Consider the following 24,201-nt stretch of genomic DNA (forward strand, 5'->3'; position numbering starts at 1 on the left):
AAATTCGTTCTCCTGCAAAGTCCGACTGAAGATCACACAACGAGTGCGCGAGATCTTGTGCAATAAACAAAAGTGCACAATGAAACATCATTTTGTGATCTGGCCTAATAAAAACTGCCTTATCTACAGCATCCTCTAAAAATAACCAACTTGGCCTCTCTGTGTGTAATTCGAAATGGAACTACCATGTTGGAAATAAGACTGTGAAAGGACACAAAACAATACCTGCTCCAGAAGTGATTTTTTTGCCATTATATGCCCTCTTTACACATGAGGAAATGGACCTCTTACTTTGTGCTAAGCTGATGTTCAACTTGAAACAATTACGCTATCTTGAGATCTTGTGAAAGACATACTCGTTAATTTTAGTTTTCCTGTACAGATGAGGAAATGGTCCACCTATTTGTTGATGAGATCGATATATTGAAATAGAATATTTGAGAATCTTCATCACTTGTGAAAAGACAACACAAGAGAAGGACATTGTAACACGAATTTTGTCCTACACAAAGAAACATGCATGTTTGTGTTCGTTTGAGGAGACCTACATATGAATGTAGGTAAGCAGTTAGCATATGTTTGTAGCATAAGGGACAGTGAAAGGACACTTTCAACTTGAACTTTCAGATTTGGATGATTGATCGGTCTGAAGTTCCACGTGATAAATCTGCAATGTGTATGTAAGCTATGTCTTTATAGTATCTTTGAGATTTGACTATGTTAACATGTGTAAATCTTGAATCTCTGTTAAAGAGGAGATGAATCTTTTCTGTTGTGATGCTACTATGATAGATGTAAAGTGGAGATTAATTGCTCATATGTAATTAACCCGAAGAAATTGATGTACCGTCGACATTTAGCATCTGATGATATGGACATCCAAGGTTACGCGACGGATGCTATTTGTGTTCAAGCATTGTAGGGCATCTCTTGAAATGTTGCTTGGGTCAGTTTGTTTCGCCTCTGGATGAATTCAGTTTCAAGATTTGGACAAAGATCCTTCGAGATAGAACCAAGCATGATATAGATCATACCAATGGTAGTTTTTTGTGAAACACTTCATGGGTTTATACGGTGTGTAGCTCTGGTAAATGAGAAATGGGGTAAGTGTGCGGCATGTTGAACCATTACTGAATATACATTTACCTGATTCAATTTGAAACCATGAAAAGAATAACAAAATAATATAAATACAGTTTTAGGTTTATGTATGATAACTTACTTTTAGTGTTCTATTACGGGTTGTATTTCTTGCCACAAAAAAAGGAAAATATTTATATGATATTAAAAAATATAATATGTAAAACATGTACATATTTCAGCATGTCTAAAAAATAATATGTTTTCCGAATGTTATACAATATTTATACCGTTATATGTATGTCTTGTTTTAAATAAAACCACCTTGGACTATACCGTTGTGCCATGTGCTTCCCTGAAATACCCCCCAGTGAAGAAACAGGAGGTTTTGTTTATGGCTCTCTAACAAGTGGAAAAAAACTGTCAAGCGTTCTCCGGTGTCTCTAGTTCTAACATCGTTTTTTTTCACCATTAAAGCAAATATTAAAATAGGTTGGAAAATAATAGCCTATTGTAAGACTGATATAACTGATTTAGTCAAAGGTTCGCGCGACGTCTAAAGTATTGGATTAGAGACCGACCATTTGATATTCGGGAGGTTGGGTGTGGTGTGGAGGTGGGGTGGGGTGATGTGGGGTGGGGTGCGTGGGTGGTGGGCTGGGATTTTATATCCACACCAGATATTTTTTTCAGCTGCAAAACCAGATATTTTTTAAAACTAAAAAAAACCCTATGCATTTCAGCAATGTAATATTTGTGGCAGTAACAATATGAATATCAAAAATAGTCGGCCTCTTTTTACACATTGACACATTAATGTTCAGACTTTTCCTTGAGAAAACAACTTGGTGAGTTTTTTAGTATATGAAAGCAATGTCAGTTGGGTGACGGCAAAACGGCAATTAATTGATATTACCCTAAATGTAATATGTCACTATAATTTAAATGTCACACACAGAGAACATTAATTTTGTCAGGTGATATGAAGACCGGGAAAGAAGGCAAAATGTGCCGGGTATATTGATCACCTCGCCTGGTTGGGTAGCCTGGTTTAAGAGTTGGAAATCCGGGTTTGATTTCTCAATATGGGTGGGTGCAATGTGGATGAAGGCATATTGCGGTGACCCCCACTGGGATGTTTTTGGAATATTGCAATAAATAATATATAAATATTGCAAAACGTAAAACCCGACTGATTCACTAAATTTATTAATTCAGGGATGTGTGTGTGTGTGTGTGTGTGTGTGTGTGTGTGTGTGTGTGTGTGTGTGTGTGTTTCTTAGGTTTCACACACATATATTAAATGGTTCGGTGGACATGCTAAGTGTCATTAATTTGATGTTTTCAGCGAGTGCAACGATTGACGACGACGTAAAACCTTTGCAACGGCGAGGCTTCAAGGTGTATGAAACCCTGGGATATGAGGTTTCAATCCACTCCGACAGTTCACAGCGCATTGACCAAGCCGTTGCAGAGTTGATGTCACTGCCTAAAATAAAGCAAAAACCTATTGCCGAAGAATGTTTGTGTGTGTGTTTCCAAGCGTGAATATTTTACGCGCGCTTCTAACATTAGAATTTGCCGGATTATACAGTGCAACGACTTCCGGCCACCGTGGATTTGACAGGTAAACAAAACCACGAGGTCGTTGTTTTGTTTACCTGTCATATCCACGCTGGCAAAATAGCGACTGCAACAAGATGAAGTGTGTGTAACAGCGAAGGCGATGATTAGATTGTGTATGAGGTGATTAGAGGTGTATGTCTATGCATAGCCTAACTCAAGTCATACTTTTCAAAACAACGAGATAGGGAGGTTTATGGAAGAGCCGACCGTGTTAGCAACTGAAAAGGTATTTGCTGTGTGTTTTGTCCCAACTCAACATGGGGCAGTATTTCTGCAAACTTGGATGGTTTAAGAAGAAGGATGTTAGACTGCTTATGCATGGTAGGTATAATTTCATTTCGTTTTGTTCCTATTGAGTCATTACCATATAGTTTCGTTTGGAAAATATCGAAAATATTGGTAGCTCAAGATCCGAACATGAAGCACTAGCTCCGAAGTCGAAGCTATGTACTGCTTATATGTTACTATCAGGCATACATACTTGTTTCTAAAACATGACCATACGAATTGGGATGGGATTTAAGAAATAAAATGTTCCAGTTAAACTGTAACAAATAGACTCTCATTTCGGAGAAAAAATGTTTGCCTTGACACAGTGACTTATACATTGTATAATAATAGTATCTCCATGCTGTACCATATAGAAGGAGCGGTCTAGTGGTTAAAGCGTTCGCTCGTTACGCCGAAGACCCGGGTTCGATTCCCGACATGGGTACAATGTGTGAAGCCTATTTCTGGTGTCCCCCGCCGTGATATTTCTGGAATATTGCAAACAGCGGCGTAAAACCATACTCACTCACTCCACTGTACCATATAGCTTTGTTTTGAGCCCCCGTTGAATTATGCGATGCTAAATATAGCAGTCCAACCAACGTAGACTCGTGTGCGCGAGAAATTCGTTGGGAAATATCTGATAAGAAGTTGATATAGTGGCGTCACTTGCCGGGGGACGCCATGGTAGCGAACAGGTCGTGCAATCGAGGGTATTTGATCTCAACAGATTAGATAAACTGACAATGTCACACGCATAGTTGGATAGCGAGTAGGTGAGTTCAAAATTAAAGTCGCATCGGCAATATAGCGACTGCAACAAGGAAGTGTATTTTCTTGAGTTGAGAACCAGATAACACGTACAAATAAACTGTGTCTCATCTGTGTTAATTGGTCGACCTGAAACCAACCGTATAGTCAGGATTTTGTCCTCATTGAACGAGCTAAACAACAATCTACAACTCATGATAAAACACAATTCTACAGAACTGAGTGATGTAAGAATGTTCTTTTTATGCGGGGTGATGCATGGTCAACCTTATTTACTTCCAGGACTCGATGCTGCAGGGAAGACCACGATAATGTACATGCTTAAACTCGGAGAGGTTGTTTCAACCATTCCAACAATTGGTGAGCCTGATTGGAGATAACTTTCTGAATTTATAAATGTTTAGAATATCCCTTGAGGGCCGACATTATATAATGAGCGAAGCATTTCAAATTCTGATTAATGGGCTTATTAATACAGAACAAGTAACTCGTAACTGTCAGCTTCCCGTCATCAATCACTGCACTGTACTGCACAGCTCATTAATAGGGTTTTGTTTGTTTGCTATATGACGGCCGTCTGTAAAAAATTGTCTGGACCAGACAATCCAGTGACTTACATCAAGAGTATCGATCTACGTAATTGGAATGCGATGACATGCATCAACAAAGGCAGCGAGTCTGACTACGCGATCCCTTTAGTCGTCACATACGACAAGCGTAGTCGCCTTTTACGGCAAGCATGGGTTGCTGAAGACCGATTCTACCTGGGTTCTTCACGGGTCCAGCGATAGGATGGCCTTATAAAAATATATATATTCATCAAGAATCTGACAACATCCATTCTATACTTCTGTTTGCAGTCATAAAGACCAATTCAAACCCGCATATTCATGGGTTTCATGGTAGGGAAAATTTTCGATTGAAATTTAAAATGGTTCTTAATTCACGCTTTGTTCGAAATTTCAGGTTTCAATGTGGAGACGGTTACATACAAGAATATCAACATCACGTCCTGGGATGTGGGTGGCAGAGGCGCTATCGTGAGTTGGGATGCTCATTCCTGTATTTTTTGTTTGTCGATTGTGAAAAATAATGTGCAGATCACTTAAAACTCATGCTTTCATTTGCATTTTTAGCTCAGGTTAACCGGAAGTCCATGTGAGCTTATGTCGTTGCTGTAATCCATGGTCCCGCCATCCAACCGTCATAAATATTTCGACCAAGCATATGATGCTTACTGTCTTTTTTTTTCAGCGCCCCCTGTATCGCCACTACTACCCCGGCACCGACGCCGTCCTGTTCGTGGTTGACAGCAATGACCTGGAACGTATGGAGCAAGCCAGGGACGAGCTGGTACGTTTGCTTGAGGAAAAGGACCTCAAGGACACCGTCTTCCTCGTACTGGCCAACAAGCAGGACCTGCCAGGCGCCATGACAGTTCCAGAGGTTGCCAAGGCAGTGGACTTCCAGGGGATACTGAAAACTCATAGTAAGTTGAAAGAATAATATAAGTGTAAGATTGTTATAGTTTTGTAAACTTATACTTTGAAATGATCACCAGACTAGACACTTTGAACATCCTTGTACATGTTCGGACCCATGCGTGTATGTTCATAGTGGGAACTTTGGGAACTCCCTCTCACACCTTTGACATATTGAACTATTCTAACAACGAATGAATGAATGAGTATGGTTTTACACAATATTCCAGCTATATCACCGTGGGAGACAGAAGAAATTGGTTTCACACATTGTACCCATGTGGGCATCGAGCCCGAATTTTCAGAGTGACACTCAAACGATTTAACCAGTTGGCTGCCCCACTGCCCCTCTACCATCGATCAAAAAGTTACTGACTATCTGTACGGAGTGAATAAATGGTATAAGTCCCGAGGCTTGCGGACACATGTGTTTCTCAATCACATAAAGACATCATCTTAGTCAATCTATTGTTTGAAAGACGTGGCATAAATTTGCCTGTGACACTATAAACATTGAGTGGGTGAGTGAGTATGGTTTTACGACGCTTTAGCAATATTCCAGCAATACGCCGGCGGACACGAAAAATGGGCCTCACACATTGTATCAATGTGAGGAATCGAACCCGTGCATTCGGTGTGACGAGCCTAACAACTAGGCTACCCGACCGCCCCCTATAAATATTTGATGACATAACTTTTGTTGACATTTAAGGTGAGGTGAAATACCATGCCGCAGTTTAACATGAATACCCCACTCAGACACAGTATACTGACTCCAAACCGACCAGTCCTTGTTTTAGCCCCTTAATGCCGAGCGCCAGACAGGGTAACAACACGTACCATCTTTTAACGTCTTTTGACGTATGACGCGGCCGGGGATCGAACCCCGGACCTTCCGCTCTCCGGGCGGACGCTCTACCACTAGACCAAGGAAGCGGTCTGACAGTTAAGCTGTTGTAGGGGAACTACAGTGCCGTGACGCTATTGTTTAGTTATGATAAATGAAACACATTAAAATGCTCACTATTGGCTTATTCTAGGAGCGACCATCATAGGATGCAGTGCTATCTCAGGTGAGGGACTTAATGACGCCCTGCACTGGATGTCACAGGAATTTGCCGAGGGGAGGTCACGGCAAAGCCCGGATGCTAACCCTAGTGACCCGGAAACAGATGCAACCTCGGAGAAGAAGACTGAAAAGTCTCCCTGGTCTCTGTCCACTTACATGAAAGGAACACTGGAGTCTCTGAAAGCGTTTTTACCGAAACTAGGTTGAACACCTACGTGTACGATAACGGGTCTTGGTTTAATTCGAGAAAATAAAGCACACATGTTATGTTATATCAGAGACCATAAGATTGAGGGACAGTCATCTTAGCTATGTGCTTGTACTGCACAGTAGGGCTTCCACGAGTCCAATTTTTTGGACTCGAGTACCCGAGGAGGGAAACTCGACTCGTACTCGAGTACCCGAAAGTAGGACGTCCTTTAAGAATATTGGTTCATTAGATCAAAATTGCTATCTAAAAGTATTAAAACATGTTATAAGTATAATTGAAATGCACTGAAATGTAAATAGAAAGCGTCCACGGAACTTATTTATCTGTCAAAGTGTATGAAAGTGTTCAGTGTTAATGTTTGCTTGTAACTGCACTAATCTTAATCACGACCTTCAAAAACATTACGTCACGTCTACAAATACTACTATACATATTGAACACAAACCAAGTTTTTTTTTCTGACGATCAGCTTTTCATTCGACACCTGCCAATAAGCACGAACAATAATTCGCAGGAAGAAAATCGATAATGTGCATCACGTGACATACACGTATACACAGCTGGTGGGCTGCAAGACTAAGGCCGCTAAATATGGAAATATACGTAGTACTATAAGTTCATTCATTCATGAGTTGGTCACGTTTTCAAATTGTACCAAACTGTCGACCTGTCGCTTGATTTGTAAGCACTGAAATAGCACATATATACCAGCTAATCAGTTGTTAATCTGTGTAAGGGAATACACTTGGCATTTGAGTCGGAGCAAAGAAGCAATAATCGCCTTGATACATTCATAATTACGTCTAGGATTACACCATACCACTGTTGCAGCCCGATGTAGTAGGTAGGGAGCGGCAAAAGCCAGGGGATGGAGTGAGACTGCACAGGAATCAGAATTGTCAAAACGGCATGTTCTATATATACTGTTCAACTTTTAACAGGGATATTTTTTTTTCCATAATAAACAAAACTGATTCTCATATGTCAAATGGGTTTTTTAAACAGAATGGCATGTTTATCCCTTTCAAACGTTGAGTAGAATACATACCCCACACCGGCCATTTTATGAAAAACAAAACTAAACATACTAAACATCGGTACATTTGGAAGCTTTGAAGGTGAAAAGGCATACTAGAAGTACACTAATTACAACACTATAACTTACTTATTATGAAAATTGCCAAATTATAAAACGCACCCCTATTTTTTGCCAAATCCTGTATCTGGTTGTAATTGTGTGTGTAAAGGGCTTCATGTGCAACAGATATTGATGCCTCGCTGAAGCCCTCCGACGTTAGAAGGACAAGTTTAATAGGGTGCCTATCTAGACTCGCCGAGAGGAGTTAATACTGGATAATAATGAGAAAACTGTTTGTCTTCGATTTGATAGTGAGCGAGGAAAGATTTAATCTTGCATCGGCAATAAGAAGATATTCTTTGATTTGTTGGTGACTATGAGGACATATTGACAGAGTACTCCCTCCTTCATGGTTGAATACGGATTATGGTGTACATCTTGTACTTGTTATATGAACTGGTTGATGAACCAATATATCGGCATATGAATCGGTTTGTATTCTCACATGTAAACAACAAATTCAAAGAGTTAATTGTATCACATGTTCACCTCTTGGGAATAAATATCGTTGCCTGAAAGAAGTATTGTTATTTGTGACGGAGTTGTTTGGTCACCAAGGTGGGAAATGTCCGGACAAGCCGTGGTGAATCTGGGATTCGAACCCGCAACCCTCGGATTTAGTAACCACTAACACTAGATAGTTAGTCCTGTACAGTCAGGTGATTAAAGTATAAGAAGGTAGGTTATCTCGGTATATTGCTGAAACTGAAGCCTCGGTGACTCATAAATCCACCAACCCCTTTTAAGAATAATGTGGGGTCCAAGTGGGACACCGCAATTCAGTTCCGTCCCTTAGCTGTGCCAGGATCAGCTGATCTTTGGTTCTCTGTCGTGTTATACTCCATATATCACCAGTATATTGCTGCTCGATTGCTCGTGGGTTTCGCGGAACTGGAATTAGTTGGATATCTGATTTACTGTTTAAAGCGTGGTTATACCCAACTCACTAATACGTACGTAGCCAAGTCGTCGAAGTAACGCTCCGCGATTCGCTGTGCAGAGTTGCGTCCCTTAGGGGTGCCAGAACCGTATAATCGTGGGTTTGAATCACGGTTCGCTCACGTAATGTTTCTACGTTTGTCAGCAAGAGATCCGCCTGGGACCTGCAACACTTCGGAATTTCCCCTGTTATCAAGCGTTGTTATGTGTTGTTCAAACTCACTCCCTAATGAGTATATGTGTAGACAGGCTTTACACGTATGTTTGTTTAACGCCGAACTCCATCTATATGACTCCGGACTGTAAATATTCGAGTCTGGACCAGACGATCCAGTGACATACATTATGAGCATCGATCCATGCAATAGGGATACGATGAAATGCATCAACCAAGTCAGCGAGTCTGACCATCCGATCCCGTAGTCGCCTCATACGACAAGCATAGTCGCCTCTTATGTCAAGCATGGGTTGCGGAAGACCTATTCTCTACAGGGATCTTGACGGGTCCTTTACAAGTTTGAATGGAATTACTCTTGTATTCTTGATGTTTCGTGGGACGTTATTCATTCGCTTCGGACCCTCGAAATATCTCGTGATACAACCAACACATAGAAACGTAAATATTTCATCCAAACTGCGGTTTATTGTAGACTGAGATACATGTAACAGTTCTTGTAAATTCTTTGTTTAACAGAATTTTTTTTCGGTGAAAATAAGCCGCATATTATTCAGTGAAAGGAGAAACTGAACAACTGAATTTTCTTTTCACAAAACGTTTGTTCAGGGCACCCACCATGCCAAGCGAACAATCCTCTGTTGTTAAACACGAATGCTTGTCTAAGAGGTGACAAACGAGGTCGGGTGGTCAAACACACAATAATAATCACGAAGCTCTCAGAATCTGTAAAGAGTGGGTGAGTATGTTCTTACGCCGCATTTCGCAATATTCCAGCAACATCCCGGCGCGGGACACCAGAAATGGGCTTCACACATTGTACCCAGAATCTGTAAAGAACTTTCAGCTTCGGAAACAAAATATGTCAAAGCATATATCCTAGCGCACGTCCACGGATATTATACGTGCGCTTCCATGATAAAACTGTGCAGATTGTACACCGTGACGTACTTCCGGCCACCGTGGATTTGACAGGTAAACAAACTCACGAGATGGGGGCGGTATATGTAACAGTCGTTGTTGGCGATGATTGTGTCATTCGCTCAGTGACAACTGACAAGGTAGCTGTGTTTCCGTGTCCGTGACAGTCCCAACTGTCAACATGGGGCAGCACTTGAGTAGCTCTACACAGAGATGGTTCAAGAAGATGGAAGTCAAGCTGATTATGCATGGTAGGTGTACAGTTAGTTATCTCGTGAAGGTTTTTTATCCTTTGTATTTTGTTCTTTTCTTTTTTTTTGAATTTTAAAGTGACTTATTATCGGATTTTCATATGATATGCCCTTTATCATAGTTGGTCTTGGTCATATTTCATATTATGTGTATTTAAGAAGATCCGTGAAGATCCGGGGTAGAATTGGACTTCGGCAACCCATGCTTGCCGTAAGAGGCGACTGTGCTTATCTAACGGGATGGGTGGTCAAGCTCGTATCCAAGTTTGTGTATCGATGCTCAGGATATCAATCACTGGATTGTTTGGTCCGACTTGATTATTAACAGACGGTCGTCATATAGCTGGCATATTGCCGAGTGCGGCGTTAAACATAAGCAACAAACACAATCATATAAGAAAGTTATAAAATAATGTATCAAACTTAGAAACAATTCTTTTCTCAAATGTAAGCAGTCGTCATATATTTTGTAGTCACTATTTTAAAATGAGTGTGACTGTCCAATTTTGTTTTTTAACAATCCTCATACCTGTGATCTAAAACCTATTTAAACATTGTTTTTTTTCTCTTTGAATGGGAATCATCCCTCCTACGTAATTATATGCCAACAAACAGTGCGTGTTGAATACATTCACACATGCATATACCGCAGCGTGGTTTACTAGTATTTTGCTTCTGTCGTGTTTACAGGACTGGATGCTGCAGGGAAATCCACAATACTGTACAGGCTGAAACTAGGGGAGGTCGTTGAAACTAATCCAACGATAGGTGGGTGTCGTGCCTGAGGGTGGTGTAAGTGTATTGGTCGTAACGTATCCCACTCCCGTGATGGATTCGAACCACGAACCAAGGTCGGAAGAGTCATTGTCATGACCGATGAGGTTAATCCTTTCAGCAAGCTGGGTATATATGCCATATAAGGACAACCTACAAAACATATCCTCTTCCACAGATTTTGATAAACACATAAGCTAAAACTATTACAGCGATTTCTGGAGATGAATCCCCAGAATGTGTTTCGTTTGTTTGTTGTTAAACACCACACTCAGCCATATCCCAGCGGTCTGTAAATAATCGAGCCTGGACCAGACAATCCAGCGATTGACATCATGAGCATCGATCCACGTAATTGGGATCGATGTCATGCATCAACCAAGTCAGCGAGCCTGACCACCCGATCCCGTTAGTCGCCTCTTACAACAAGCATAGTCCCCCAGATTGTGTACAGAAGAAATGTGAAGGCGATCAACCTGAATTCTCACCTGGGTACGGTTTCGTTGCAGGTCTTGTTCAGGAGACGGTATCCTACAGGAACATACACATCATAGCCTGGGATGTTGGCGGAAGGTCGGCCATTGTAAGTTCCACACACCCAACATCAGCCATAGCTACTAGGTGCTGCAGTAAACTGTCCTCTCGTAATCATGGCCAGATAGGGACCAACCATTTGATATTCGGGGGAATCCTAAATAATTTTGTTATAAATCGTCTTGTTTATTTGTGGCCGACAATTTCTTCTTTTCAATAATCTGAAGCATAATCTTTTTTCAAGCATTTTGTGACAATTTATTTTTTTTGGTAAAATCCCAGGCCCCCTCCATAATATCAATTGGTCGGTCCCACACGCACTCACACACACGTCAAACTAAGAGACACACACGCACATATGCACACGCGCGCACACACACACATGCGTTAAGCTTAACAGACACACACACTCACACACACACACACCTCAAGCCAAGAGTCACACATGCACACGCACGCGCACACACGCGTTAAGCTAACAGTCACACACGCGGCACACACACGAACGCACGTGCTAACTTGATATGCTAACGGCCAAATGAACAAAACAAAATGGCGCCGATATATCCGATTAATACAAGATAAATGGATTATCCATTATTAATTAATGTCAATAGACTACTTTATATGTAAGTATATATGAGCATATAACGATATTCAATCTATTTGCTATGTTTACCAGCGCCCTCTGTATCACTACTACTACACCGGCACCTGCGCCGTACTCTTCGTGGTTGACAGCAACGACCGGGAGCGCGTGGAACATGCCAGGGACGAGCTGGAACGTTTGCTTGAGGAGAAGGAATTCAAGAACGCCGTCTTCCTCGTACTGGCCAACAAGCAGGACCTGCCAGGCGCCATGACAGTTCCAGAGGTTGCCGAGGCAATGAAGTTCCAGCAGATCCTGAAAACTCATAGTAAGTTGTAACTTAACTTCACTAGAAGAGGTGTAAACGCTCTGGTGTCTCTCCGACAAGTCCTCGGACTCGCTCCATTCCTGTACCGGTGGCTCTACGTGTTGTCTCTCACTCCCCACTACCCTGCCCCCTTATAGTAATACCGCTTTTTGGGGTTCTCAGTTCTCATCCTGTGGAGTTCTTTTCTCTGAAACATTGTCAGATCATCAGCAATCCCAAATCCCATTTCTTTTAAGGTATCCCTCATTCCAATTGCCTGTAGTTTATCCTTCGAGTGAGTCAACCGAGCAATTACACGTGTTTCAGGAGCCACCATTATGGGAAGCTGCGCCGTCACGGGAGAGGGTCTGAATGAAGCCATGAACTGGTTGTCTCGTGAAATCGAGACGTCAAGGAAAAGCCCGGATGCTAAGCCTTGTGACCCGGAAACAGATGCAACCTCGGAGAAGAAGACTGAAAAGTCTCCCTGGTCACTGTCCACTTATATGAAAGGAAACATCGAGTCCCTCAAAGCATTCCTACCGAAATTGGGTTGAACACATCCCTGTTTTGATAATGGCACAATAGCCTATTGCAGAGCTTCCGGTCCCATTTAAAAACGAGGCTTGAGAGCCAGGGCCCCGTTCCACAAAGCGAGCGTAGCTCCCGTACTTTAACATAGACTTACGTCAGTCGTAGCACTACGATGGTTTTGTGGATCTCGGCAATTATGCATTCGGGGACTCTACGTTCATTTTCGTTTTGATAATTATAACTTGATAAAAAGTCCATTGTAGTTTGTATTAAATTAGCGTAAATATTATGGAGTGCGAGGTCGTCATCTTTCTCAGTGAAGCCCATTTCTGGTGTCCCCCGCCGTGATATTGCTGGAATATTGCTAAAAGCGGCGTAAAACCATACTCACTCACTCACTCTTTCTCAGATTCAGATTCAATAGACCACCGACGGTGGTACAAGAGCATACAGAAATTATAAAGATGAATATAATATGTACACCAAGAAGGCTGTGCGCATTTAGATTTAGCATTCAAAGTGGTAAATACAAATTATACATATTTTGATAGACGTTTAAGCTCGTTTAGTTTGGTTGTTAGAAAAAGGCTTTTTAGTGAAAACACATTTGACCAAGTTAAATATCGTCTAGGAATACGTGAAAATCATTTGTTATCACAAGCTTGACTTCGATATATAATGGAAATCACCTGTTATTGCTGGAGAGGTACAGAGAACATAGACGTTGTTCAGAAAGGCAAATCCGTTTTGAATTGCGCAAGTTAACCCTTTTGTTACACTATTTATGTGTTCATGTATATCTGGTGTAGTCTCTCATACGTCTTTCAATTATTTTAGTGTTAAAACACCGAACCACTGATCATGTCGAACACGTGGCTTACTAATAACAGCAAGAGGAGTATTTATTTACATTTATAGGAGTTCATAGTTCAAGGATTAACCAAATTCTCCCCTTTGAGTAAACAGATTTCTGAAAAACACTGATGGGTCAATTATTTATCAGATGTGTTTTAGTAACTGTAAGTGTTATATATACAACATGGTTGAACAGCACACAACGCTAAGTGTTAGGTTTCAGTGCTTTCGTCTGCTGCAGCAGTACAGAACAATTATTCCTCCGAAATAGTTTGCTGAAATGTTAGATATTAGGAATATTGATTATGTTATATTTGGTTATTATTTGTAATATATATATTCAACTGTTTCTTATTCTCCTTTATCTTATCCTACACAGACCGGTCTACTATGTTTCTGAAGGGGTCAAAGCTGACCCGTTTAATCACTGATGCATAACTTTGTTTTGATGACACTGTAGACGAAACGAACTATAGACGAAAGTTGTCAGCCCCAAAGGGTGTCGCGCGCTGGAAAGGCGCTTGTTCGGTTCGAAGTAAAAGGGAGCTCTTTGCGATGTTGTTGTTTTTTCTATGCTAAATCAAGTTTTAGAAGAAGAAAAAAGAATCGCATAAAGAAGGATGAATATTCAAACGTGCACGTTGTGTTTTAATTCACTTAACTGAGCCAGCTTAGTGGAAGCGATGATATGGGAAGAGTAACGAAGGTTCCACCCGCTGGGAAGGAACTTGTTTTCGGTAAAGGTCAAAGGGAGATAACTCAGTAAACGGTTTCATACACTCATACAGTGTTTTGTAATTAGCAGAATATCTGCAGAGTGGAAATGGATGTCGTTTCATGCGTAGCACACCGACTATTTCAGTTTCATGCGGGTCCAACAGGCTTATTCCATTACCACCATACTACAGCGATATGACTCTTTGGGTTTGAGCCGTGTCGTTGATGGTCAAAGGGAAGTAACTATAAATCCTGTTTTCATTTGCCAACAGTCTTACCTCCCTTGGAGGCAAGCGACGTAACTCTTGATTTGATGTGCGCTATTATCTCCCTTTGATCAGGGGAACACACCGTGTGTGAAGTTTTAAGCGAGACACTGTACGGAGTTTGGGCAAGGGAGTAAACTCTTGTACAAACACGATTACCTCCCTTTGACCACAAACAAAACCACTGTCGCCTACCACATGCATGGTTCTCTGCGCTGTTTGTTTTCTATGTCAAGTCCATGTTTAGAAGAAACCAGAATCGCATAAAGGAGGATGAATATGCAATCGTGAACGTTTTAATACACGTAACTGAACCAACTCAGAGGCAGCGATGATATCGTAAGAGTAACGAAGGTTCCACCCGCTGGGAAGGAACTTGTTTTCGGTTAAAGGTCAAAGGGAGATAACTCAGTAAACGGTTTCATTCACTCATACAGTGTTTTGTAATCAGCAAAATATCTGCAGAGTGGAAATGGATGTCGTTTCATGGGTAGCACACCGACTATTTCAGTTTCATGCGGGTCCAACCGGCTTATTCCATTACCTCCATACTACAGCGATATGACTCTTTGGGTTTGAGCCGTGTCGTTGATGGTCAAAGGGAAGTAACTATAAATCCTGTTTTCATTTGCCAAACAGTCTTACCTCCCTTGGGGTAAGGGACATAAATAACTCTTGATTTGCTGTGCAGTATTATCTCCCTTTGATCAGGGGAACACGCCGTGTGTGAAGTTTTAAGCGAGACACTGTACGGAGTTTAGGCAAGGGAGTTAACTCTTGTACAAACACGATTACCTCCCTTTGACCACGAACAAACAAGCTCCTTCCCAGCGCGTGACACCTTCGTTACACTCTCGGTATAGAGAGCTCCGGGAACGTACTATCGCTGTGAGGAGCATGACGAACAAAAACCACTGTCGCCTACCACATGCATGGTTCTCTGCGCTTTTTGTTATCTAGGTCAAGTCCATGTTTAGAAGAAACCAGAATCGCATTAAGGAGGAAGAATATGCAATCGTGAACCGTGAACGTTTTAATACACGTAACTGAACCAGCTTAGTGGAAGCGATGATATCGGAAGAGTAAGCATGTTTTCGGTTGAAGGTCAAAGGTAGACAACTCAGTAGGTAAACGGCCCTGTTTATCAGCATGATCAGCTGTTCATTCAGACCCAAACATTAATGAATAGGCCTAAACATTTGATTGTATATTTATTTATGTATGTTATTATGTAAACAATCTTTCTTTTATTAACTATAACTACGAAGTAAAATTATTCATATACAAAAATATATACTCGTCAAAATGTGATTTATTAATATTGAATAGCCAATATTCTCATGCTACTGTTCAGCATCTGTTCATTCACAGACCCATTTACCTTAGTAAATGTGATCAAGTTTCTGCTTGCATAAAGCAATGTAAAGATATTTCTATAATCAGAGCTCCAGATAACTTTTTTTGAGCAATTGAGGTTTTACTCTAGGGTTTCTATATTAAAAGGGTTATAAGTATAACATTTTTCATAGGGTAACCAATATTATTTCACTCATCCATTCATCACTCTATTGGGATTTTCCCAAAATTAGTGAACATTTATTATTATATGTATATAACTGTACTTAATAATATTGGCTTGACTCAGATAGTAAATTAGCTCATAATTGTGTTTCAGAAATTAGCCCTGTTGTATGATTGCTGAAAAAGCTTCATTGGGTATTAATGCGTGCTGTTTTTATACATTTGAGTTTTTCCTTAAATGCATGCGTTTTTGTACACAAGATAATCAGTAATTGGGTTTTGAATATTTTTGGGGAGTATTTTACACAAATATGCAGCTTATCTGTAGCTCTGAATAGGGTACACACACATTTTGATAATGAACACCATAAAAAACGACCATGAATGTGTCTTCAACTTGTGTATTGTTGATTTATTCCATGTTTGCAAGTGAATTTAGATATTATTATTTTGGTTGATTCATTGTAAATGCTTGTTCTTGTTGCTTTGTGTTAAATTCCTGTTTTTAAGGAGCCATACAAACGATAACAAGCCTGAAGCTTCCGATGGAAGAATTACTCAAGGAGGCCTGGGAAACTCAGTTTTGTACAATTTTCTATTATTGGTAAACTCTATAAGTAAATCACTAGAGGAATTTGAGGTTGTTCGACATGTAACATTACTACAGTGTAGTAATATTTTCACCTGCATTTTCATATAATTAATAACACTTATAAAAAATTAAAAGCTACATGCTTATTTTCTTAATTCTTAAGAGGGTGAACGAAGTCGTCTCCAGGCAGCTGCGGTTCCCTCCATCTTCCCACATCCATCATGCACCGGTACATCAGCACTACCAACTCGACCAAAGAGGGCACATCAACTCCGTGAAGAATAGCAGACATAGCTTTATTGAATGTGTTGTCGGAGGTGGAAATCGGTATTGGAGAGGATTGTGCTATCACAAGCCCAAGTAGCTTGAATGAGCCTTTTGAAACATGTGAAAGTAACTCTCAGTCTACTCAGTGCAGTTTGTTAGGAAGTTGTTCCATAGAAACCTACATCAATAATCCCAAAGCTGTTTTGTACTTTGCTGGTTTCCAAGATTATGACGATTTCATGTTTTTCTTTCACTCGCTTGGTCCAGCAGTTTTTGAACTGAACTATCAATGTGAACTCTTGCACCCAAAAGACCAATTGTTTTTACCGTATACAACGTAATAAGCGCCCCGCTCTAATAAGCGCCCACGGCGGTATTTGCTAATATATTGGCTAGTGAACAATACCAATTAGCACCCCTCACGATTGATCAATGTTCAAGACGTATTTATTCGCGTACAATACACACTCGTGTGTTATATGTACCCTTAATAATGGGCAATTAAATTCTAGAAAAATATATTTGTCGTACATAAACATTTCAGGCTGTCAGCATAAACCACGAAATGTATCTTTCAACTATGTTTTTTTTCATCAAAATAATATTCTAATAAGAGACCCCTTTTTCTAATTTTGAGAGCGCCCTGGGCACTTATTACGTCGATTGCGGTAAGTCTAATGAAATTAAGACAGACCAAAGATGACATTGAATTAAGTTTCTTGTTTGGCATATCATCATCCACTGTTTCCAAAATTGTAATAACATGGATCAATTTCTTATATTTCCAACTGAAGGAACTACAGATACTGCCATCAAGAGCAACTGTAGATGATCACATGCCAACAGATTTCGGTGAGAAGTTTAAAAACACTAGCATCATTGTGGATGCAACAGAGATACCAACAAAGAAGCCATCTCATGTTGATGCTCAGAGCATGACATGGTCCAGCTATAAACATCAAAACACATTGAAAACCATGATCGGTTGCACACCCAGAGGGGCAGTCTCATTTATTAGCGAATCTTTTGGGGGGTCTGCAAGTGACAGACAGATCATAGAACAATCTCCTTTACTTAACCCATTACATGGTTTGTTTAAAAAACAGGATAGCATTATGGCTGACAGGGGCATTATGGTTCAAGACTTATTTGCAGCCCAAAATGTTCAAGTAAACACTCCAACTATGATAAAAGGCAAATCACAGTTAGAACCAGAAGATGTTGTTAAGGACAGAAGAATTGCTTCTAAAAGAATCCATGTTGAACAGATAATTGGTCTGAGTAAGACTTTCAAAATTCTGAAAAAACATCTCCTACAAAGTAAAGTAGTACTTGGATCGCTGATTGTTTATGTTTGTTTTGCTATTTCAAATTTCAGAAATTCAATTGTAAATGAATTTGCTTGAAGCATCTCTTCTTTGTGATATCTGTGACTGAAATTTGTAGTAGTAGTAGAATTTTTGTTCAGTAGTGTGAGTGATTGAGAATTGTTTTACACCGCTTTTAGCAATATTCCAGCAATATAATGGCGGAGGACACCAGAAATGAGCTTCACCCATGTTACCCATGTCGGGAATTGAACCCGGGTCTTCGACGTGGACGAGCAAACACTTTAGCCACAAGGCCACCCCACTGCCTTATACAGTAGTAATATAATCGGTATGGTCACATGGCCTATAGTATAGTTTTCCGTAATAATAAGTGGTCATGTGAGAGCTCGTAATTTCAAAAACATGTTTCATATACAGAGCAACAGATTTATGGAGATGTACATTTCTTGTATTTAGCTAATTGACCAATTGAATGTGTGTTGTTAAAGCTATGAAAAGGTAAATACCTTATTCTTATCACAGAGTACCTAGGGCATATAAACCTAATATGATACTCATCTTCAACAAAATCTAAATGACAATATGTATATAAAGTATTAGAGTTACCTACATTTGTAAACCTGTTCAGTGAAATCTGGAGGAAATCCAAAATCTCTCTCTCTTGAGTGTCTGAATAATTATATGTGTATATATGGAACATTAGTTGAGTACTGTGTATATTCTTCAAATGGAATCGTCATGAATCTTCAACTTCACACTAAACTGTCTTAATGGTAGCTAAATCATATTGGACATGTGCATGATTTACAATTCAAATTGCTTTTTCATTGCAAATATAGATCAAGGCACAGAATATGCATGATGTATGCACAACATAATAATTTGTATTAATATAACATTTGATGTTGACATGAGCATGTGAAACAAATTGATATTTGGAAAAGATGTGAACTTATTTGGATTTTTTTTTCTTTAAGTGATACAGAATTTACACCCAAGCATAAAATGATACTTTAGTTATAAAGACTGACGAACAGTCACCATTTGTCACAATAAGTTTCCAAAATGTTGATTTGACGCTGGAGACCAATTACCGAATAAGAGAAAAGACCATCATCAACAAAAAGTCCAAGGAATATTTCTATTAGATCTGGATATAACTGTATGACATTTTTAGATTTTGAGTTTATTTCAACCTGAATGTGCTAAATACACAAACACAAACTCCCAATGGGAATCAAACATACATGTTAGGTTATTACCATTTGTACATACACAAGCTCGGACTCATAAATGCCTCAATGATGTTTCCAGGGGAAAAAACCATGATTTACATGTCTTAGATATTTGGTATAGAACGGTTCAAGTTTTGGAATTAATGAGTACTGACAGAAATCTTTATCAACACTGACCTTTTCTACAAACATGTTACAGAATGTGTAAACAACAAAATAGCAAAATTGACGCCTTGCTAAGTACATCTGTCCCTGTACCTGGCAGTAGTAGTGACTACTGGGATTTAAACAAATCTGATTGTTTACATTGTAATGAAGATATGGACAATTTTTACCAGGTTTAATGTGATCATTCCTTCCAGCATATGGACATTTCACCTCAACCAAGTTATCAGCATCAATAATGGCATCTGGCCTAGCACCCAGATAGGGTTCAGAACAGGAAACAAATAGACCTGCTTTTTTTGTTTTGATATTGTACATGGACTCAAATTTTGAAAGTGCTCTTTTCTCATACTGCTTTCCAAGAATTACAGGCTTACATGATAATATTTTTGTGGACAATTGATTTACATAACTTCTCCTTATTTCTTCGGTTGGTCCTTTTGGTCACTTCACCAAACCTTGAGGCTGTGAGGTGCCACTTTCTTTCTGTGTGCCACACTGGGTTCAGGGACTGGTCTTGCATTGCTGCCTCAATATCTTTCGCAGATTCCTCAGTTACCTGTAAAGAAAAACAAAAGTCAAGACATAAAAGAGATGTCCCAAACAATATTTTTTCACATAGTTTGTTTTACATGTCAGTAATCTGAAAAATTCCTAATATACAAGTCTATTTTTCTTTTACAAGGGAACTAATCTGCTTGATCATGATTAGGCATTTTCAAAATTAGTTAATTGCATTTTACAAATGACTCATTAACACACAACCCCAAACAGTAAGATGTTGCTATGTTTCCTCACAAGCTATGATTTTAACTGTGTATTACAAAGATCAAATCTGAAAGACTTTAGGTTTTACAGAAATTTACATGTACATGTATTATACAGCAGAATTTCCAGTGTTGTGTACCTTCAGTGCCATGTCAACCATGTACTCTGTAAATGGCTATTTAAGGTGTGATAAGGTATTTAGTGATGGTCCTCAGCAGCTGTCTGGACATCAGCCTTTGGGTGAAGATATCTTAGGGCGATATTATGAGATGACTTTGAGCAGTAGTTTGTTATCATGTTGCGCACATGATCATTATAGCCACTCATCTGTCTGTATTTATGTGGCCTTAGATCTTCCAGCATATGCTGAGACCATTTTCTTTTTGATGGCAGTTCTTCAGCTGTTACGGGTGATCCTGAATACAATATTTTGATACTACATTGCCATAATAATCCTGTTCAAAACAACACTTATACAAATATTTAAAACCTTTTTCCACTCCAATATCCAACACGTAAGTATTTAGTCATATACAGTTTCTCTTTTATATACAAAATCATAAACCATCATAACTTTTCTAAGGCATTTAGATATATATATAATGAGGAACCCCCCTTAACCTCATAATAAAGAAGTTGATATCCATATATGCTCTTCCTCATCATAACATTGTAGTTGAGTCCCAGGTATGATATTTCCTTGGCTGTAATATGACCTACCTTTGTACGATTTTTTGGGCTTGTGGAACAACTGCAAGTTTCCCGTACAGCTCTTTCCAACTTGCACTCTGCCAGTTGAGATGAAATGCTCCAACATCAACAGCACCGCAGCGATGTGCTTACAGGTTGAATGTGGTCCTTTCCCTGCAGGACACTCTCAGTGGGAGTTGACTGGCTCCCCGGTCTTCTCTATCTTCAGCTTGTAATTGTATGTGACCTAGGATAGAATGAGTGAGTACGTATGGTTATGCACCAGTTTTAGCAATATTCCAGCTCTTTCACAGCTAGAGACACTAGAAATGGGCTTCACACATTGAACCCTTTTAGGGAATCGAACCTGGCCCTTCAGCAAGACAAGTAAACACTTAGACCACTAGGCTACCACCATTAACCCAAGCATAGAAGTCATGCATAAAATGTAATGTATGTGCAATTAATTTCCCATTAATAAATTCGCTTTCAATCAGTTTGGTGTCAAGAAATGTATTTTGGATTAGCATCATCTTTGAGTACAAATTTCATTATAATTTAAAATGGTTTTCTTTTTTCTTTTCATTTTATGGTGTGTAAATATTTTTCCTTGTTTTTCATAGATGCACTGACGATGCCACTTAAGTATACATCAGTAGATGCACGTATATGAACAGTGCATGCCAGCACCCTGTCCCCCTCAAACATCAGAGAACCTTTCTCTATGGCCTTGATATCATGTGCAGCTTGGTTGTCTCCTGCCATACGGTAGATAAAATAACCCTCAATGGTTTCTTTGGAAATGGGAGGCAGTAGTTGACGATGGGAAGGCATCAGCTGTTGAAATCCTGACATTGGCCATGATGTATCTCCTGGACGTGGGATGGAGACAGATGGCCCGAAAAAAAATCATCATTTCTGTCATAAGATTCAAGTCTGAAATGAAAATTAAATATATTTTAACTTGTGCAACTACTATTTCAGATTTGCATTAGTGCATAATATTATAGGAAAATAATTCATATCATTATCACTATGACTAATATATCTCATAAATGACATGCATCAATCATGAATAAGCAATGAAAGTGTGTGTGTGTGTGTGTGTGTGTGTGTGTGTGTGTGTGTGTGTGGAGAGTGTGAGAGAAAATATATTCTCACCCCTTCCCTCCTTTAATTTCTTTTTTGGGGGAAAATATTTTCATTTTGACAAGGACATTGACATTAAAGCAAACTTTCCTGTTTTATAAAATACCTAGAGAAAAAAAAGGTTATTGTTAATGTGACATAGACTCGACAAGTTTCAGTAATCATTTCATGGACACAGAAATGTTATTAAGCACTGCACTGTACACCTATCATAAGTCATTCAGAATTTTGATGCCCCTATCATGACGAAAAGGAAGAGTAAAATTTTGATATAACACTATAATTTGACAAACATCTATATTTTGTGAATACAACAGGTTTCAAAGTTGTATAATCCTTCTGGGTTTTAATGTCGACTTGCAAGAATTATGGGAAAATCTTCCGCCCGAAACCCCCATCCTAAAGTAATATGTCCAATGCATTGACGCTCAATCCTTTTAATTTTTTTTAAAACAAATCTTGGCGGATACGGGCGGAAGTCGTACCAGTCTTCCTGACTGCTGATCATGTTCATAAAAAGCCCCGCTAAACTACAAAAGCAATCGGGTGTTCGAAAACAGGTGACGTCTCTGGAGTGCGGTGAATGTTAACAGACGACGCAACGGAGACTGCGCCTTTTATCGAGGATTTACATAATCTGAGACCGGGAGCCACAGTTGGTACTTTGGTTATGGGTAACTATACAGTAGGTCATGGTTTCATGGAAGGCAACAACTGAAATATATCGATAGTTGATTTTGTCAGTCACAGTAGGCCTGACAGTTACAGATATGGCGCTTATTTGACAGGCAAGAAAAGGGCCTAGTAGAAATTGCGGTGCATATCGCAGATTATGAATGTAAGCATACTTGGGTTACATAATAAGTTACATACCTCTCAATCAGTTCAAGTTTCCTTCCAGCTGTCGAAGCTTTTCGTTGAAAGAGCGCACATTTGAGTTTTGGCACGGACCATAGCAGGTACTGGCTGGTCATGTTTACATAAACTTGGCTACGGCTCTACTTGAAATTCGCGCTAAACGATTCGCAGCACATTCTAATTGCGGAACCGTTACAGAGTATGACCACTAGTACACGCACGCCCCTGGCGGATAAGTACGGCGGTACTCCCCATTAGCAGAATATCTGCAGAGTGGAAATGGATATCGTTTCATGGGTAGCAAACCGACTATTTCAGTTTCATGCGGGTCCAACCGGCTCATTCCATTACCTCCAGCGATATGACTCTTTGGGTTTGAGCCGTGTCGTTGTTTTTTCTATGCCAAATCCACTTTTAGAAGAAGAAAAAAGAATCGCATAAAGAAGGATGAATATTCAAACGTGCACGTTGTGTTTTAATTCACGTAACTGAGCAGGCATGGTGGAAGCGATGATATCGGAAGAGTAACGAAGGTTCCACCCGCTGGGAAGGAGCTTGTTTTCGGATGAAGATCAAAGGGAGACAACTCAGTAAACGATTTCATACACTCATACAGTGTTTTGTAATTAGCAGAATACCTGCAGAGTGGAAATAGATGTCGTTTCATGCGTAGCACACCGACTATTTCAGTTTCATGCGGGTCCAACCGGCTTATTCCATTACCTCCATACTACAGCGATATGACTCCTTTGGGTTTGAGCCGTGCCGTTGATGGTCAAAGGGAAGTAACTATAAATTCTGTTTTCATTTGCCAAACTGTCTTACCTCCCTTGGGGGCAAGGGACGTAACTCTTGATTTGATGTGCGTTATTATCTCCCTTTGATCAGGGAACACACCGTGTTTGAAGTTTTAAGCGAGACACTGTACGGAGTTTAGGCAAGGGAGTTAACTCTTGTACAAACACGATTACCTCCCTTTGACCACAAACAAAACCACTGCCGCCTCCTTTATGCTGTTTGTTTTCGATGTCAAGTCCATGTTTAGAAGAAACCAGAATCGCATAAAGGAGGATGAATATGCAATCGTGAACGTTTTGATACACGTAACTGAACCATC

General features: G+C 39.8%; 2 protein-coding genes and 1 long non-coding RNA gene across 3 annotated transcripts; all 3 read left to right on the forward strand.

Annotated features, from left to right (window-relative positions):
• The first annotated feature begins 2,683 nt into the window (after nt 1-2,683).
• Nucleotides 2,684-8,164, forward strand: LOC124141212 (ADP-ribosylation factor 1-like). The gene is made up of 5 exons (XM_046509150.2): nt 2,684-3,027; nt 4,030-4,107; nt 4,714-4,787; nt 5,002-5,236; nt 6,269-8,164. Exons 1-5 carry the CDS (start codon nt 2,964-2,966, stop codon nt 6,502-6,504), a joined length of 687 nt encoding a protein of 228 aa, XP_046365106.1. The 5' UTR covers nt 2,684-2,963; the 3' UTR covers nt 6,505-8,164.
• A 1,563-nt stretch (nt 8,165-9,727) lies between these two features.
• Nucleotides 9,728-14,078, forward strand: LOC124141272 (ADP-ribosylation factor-like). Its single transcript, XM_048393330.1, has 5 exons — nt 9,728-9,932; nt 10,623-10,700; nt 11,216-11,289; nt 11,923-12,157; nt 12,464-14,078. The coding sequence occupies exons 1-5, from the start codon at nt 9,863-9,865 to the stop codon at nt 12,691-12,693; spliced, it is 687 nt and encodes a 228-aa protein (XP_048249287.1). The 5' UTR covers nt 9,728-9,862; the 3' UTR covers nt 12,694-14,078.
• Nucleotides 14,079-15,414: 1,336 nt separating this feature from the next.
• LOC125378220 lies at nt 15,415-17,330 on the forward strand. The gene is made up of 3 exons (XR_007220107.1): nt 15,415-15,590; nt 16,540-16,609; nt 16,785-17,330. It is a non-coding gene; the product is annotated as an uncharacterized LOC125378220 (long non-coding RNA).
• The last annotated feature ends 6,871 nt before the right edge of the window (nt 17,331-24,201 follow it).

This window comes from Haliotis rufescens, unplaced genomic scaffold (assembly GCF_023055435.1).
Source record: "Haliotis rufescens isolate VD_foot unplaced genomic scaffold, xgHalRufe1.0.p SCAF_12, whole genome shotgun sequence".
In the NCBI taxonomy this organism is placed as follows: Eukaryota; Metazoa; Mollusca; class Gastropoda; order Lepetellida; family Haliotidae; genus Haliotis; species Haliotis rufescens.

Bases quoted from the DNA above. Each gene is read 5' to 3' on its own strand.
- LOC124141272 (XM_048393330.1), top strand. From the start codon at position 9,863: ATGGGGCAGCACTTGAGTAGCTCTACACAGAGATGGTTCAAGAAGATG. The intron at 9,933-10,622 runs GTAGGTGTACAG...TCGTGTTTACAG, and splicing joins AGTCAAGCTGATTATGCATG to GACTGGATGCTGCAGGGAAA. The intron at 10,701-11,215 runs GTGGGTGTCGTG...GTTTCGTTGCAG, and splicing joins TGAAACTAATCCAACGATAG to GTCTTGTTCAGGAGACGGTA.
- LOC124141212 (XM_046509150.2), top strand. From the start codon at position 2,964: ATGGGGCAGTATTTCTGCAAACTTGGATGGTTTAAGAAGAAGGATGTT. The intron at 3,028-4,029 runs GTAGGTATAATT...ATTTACTTCCAG, and splicing joins TGTTAGACTGCTTATGCATG to GACTCGATGCTGCAGGGAAG. The intron at 4,788-5,001 runs GTGAGTTGGGAT...TTTTTTTTTCAG, and splicing joins TGGGTGGCAGAGGCGCTATC to CGCCCCCTGTATCGCCACTA.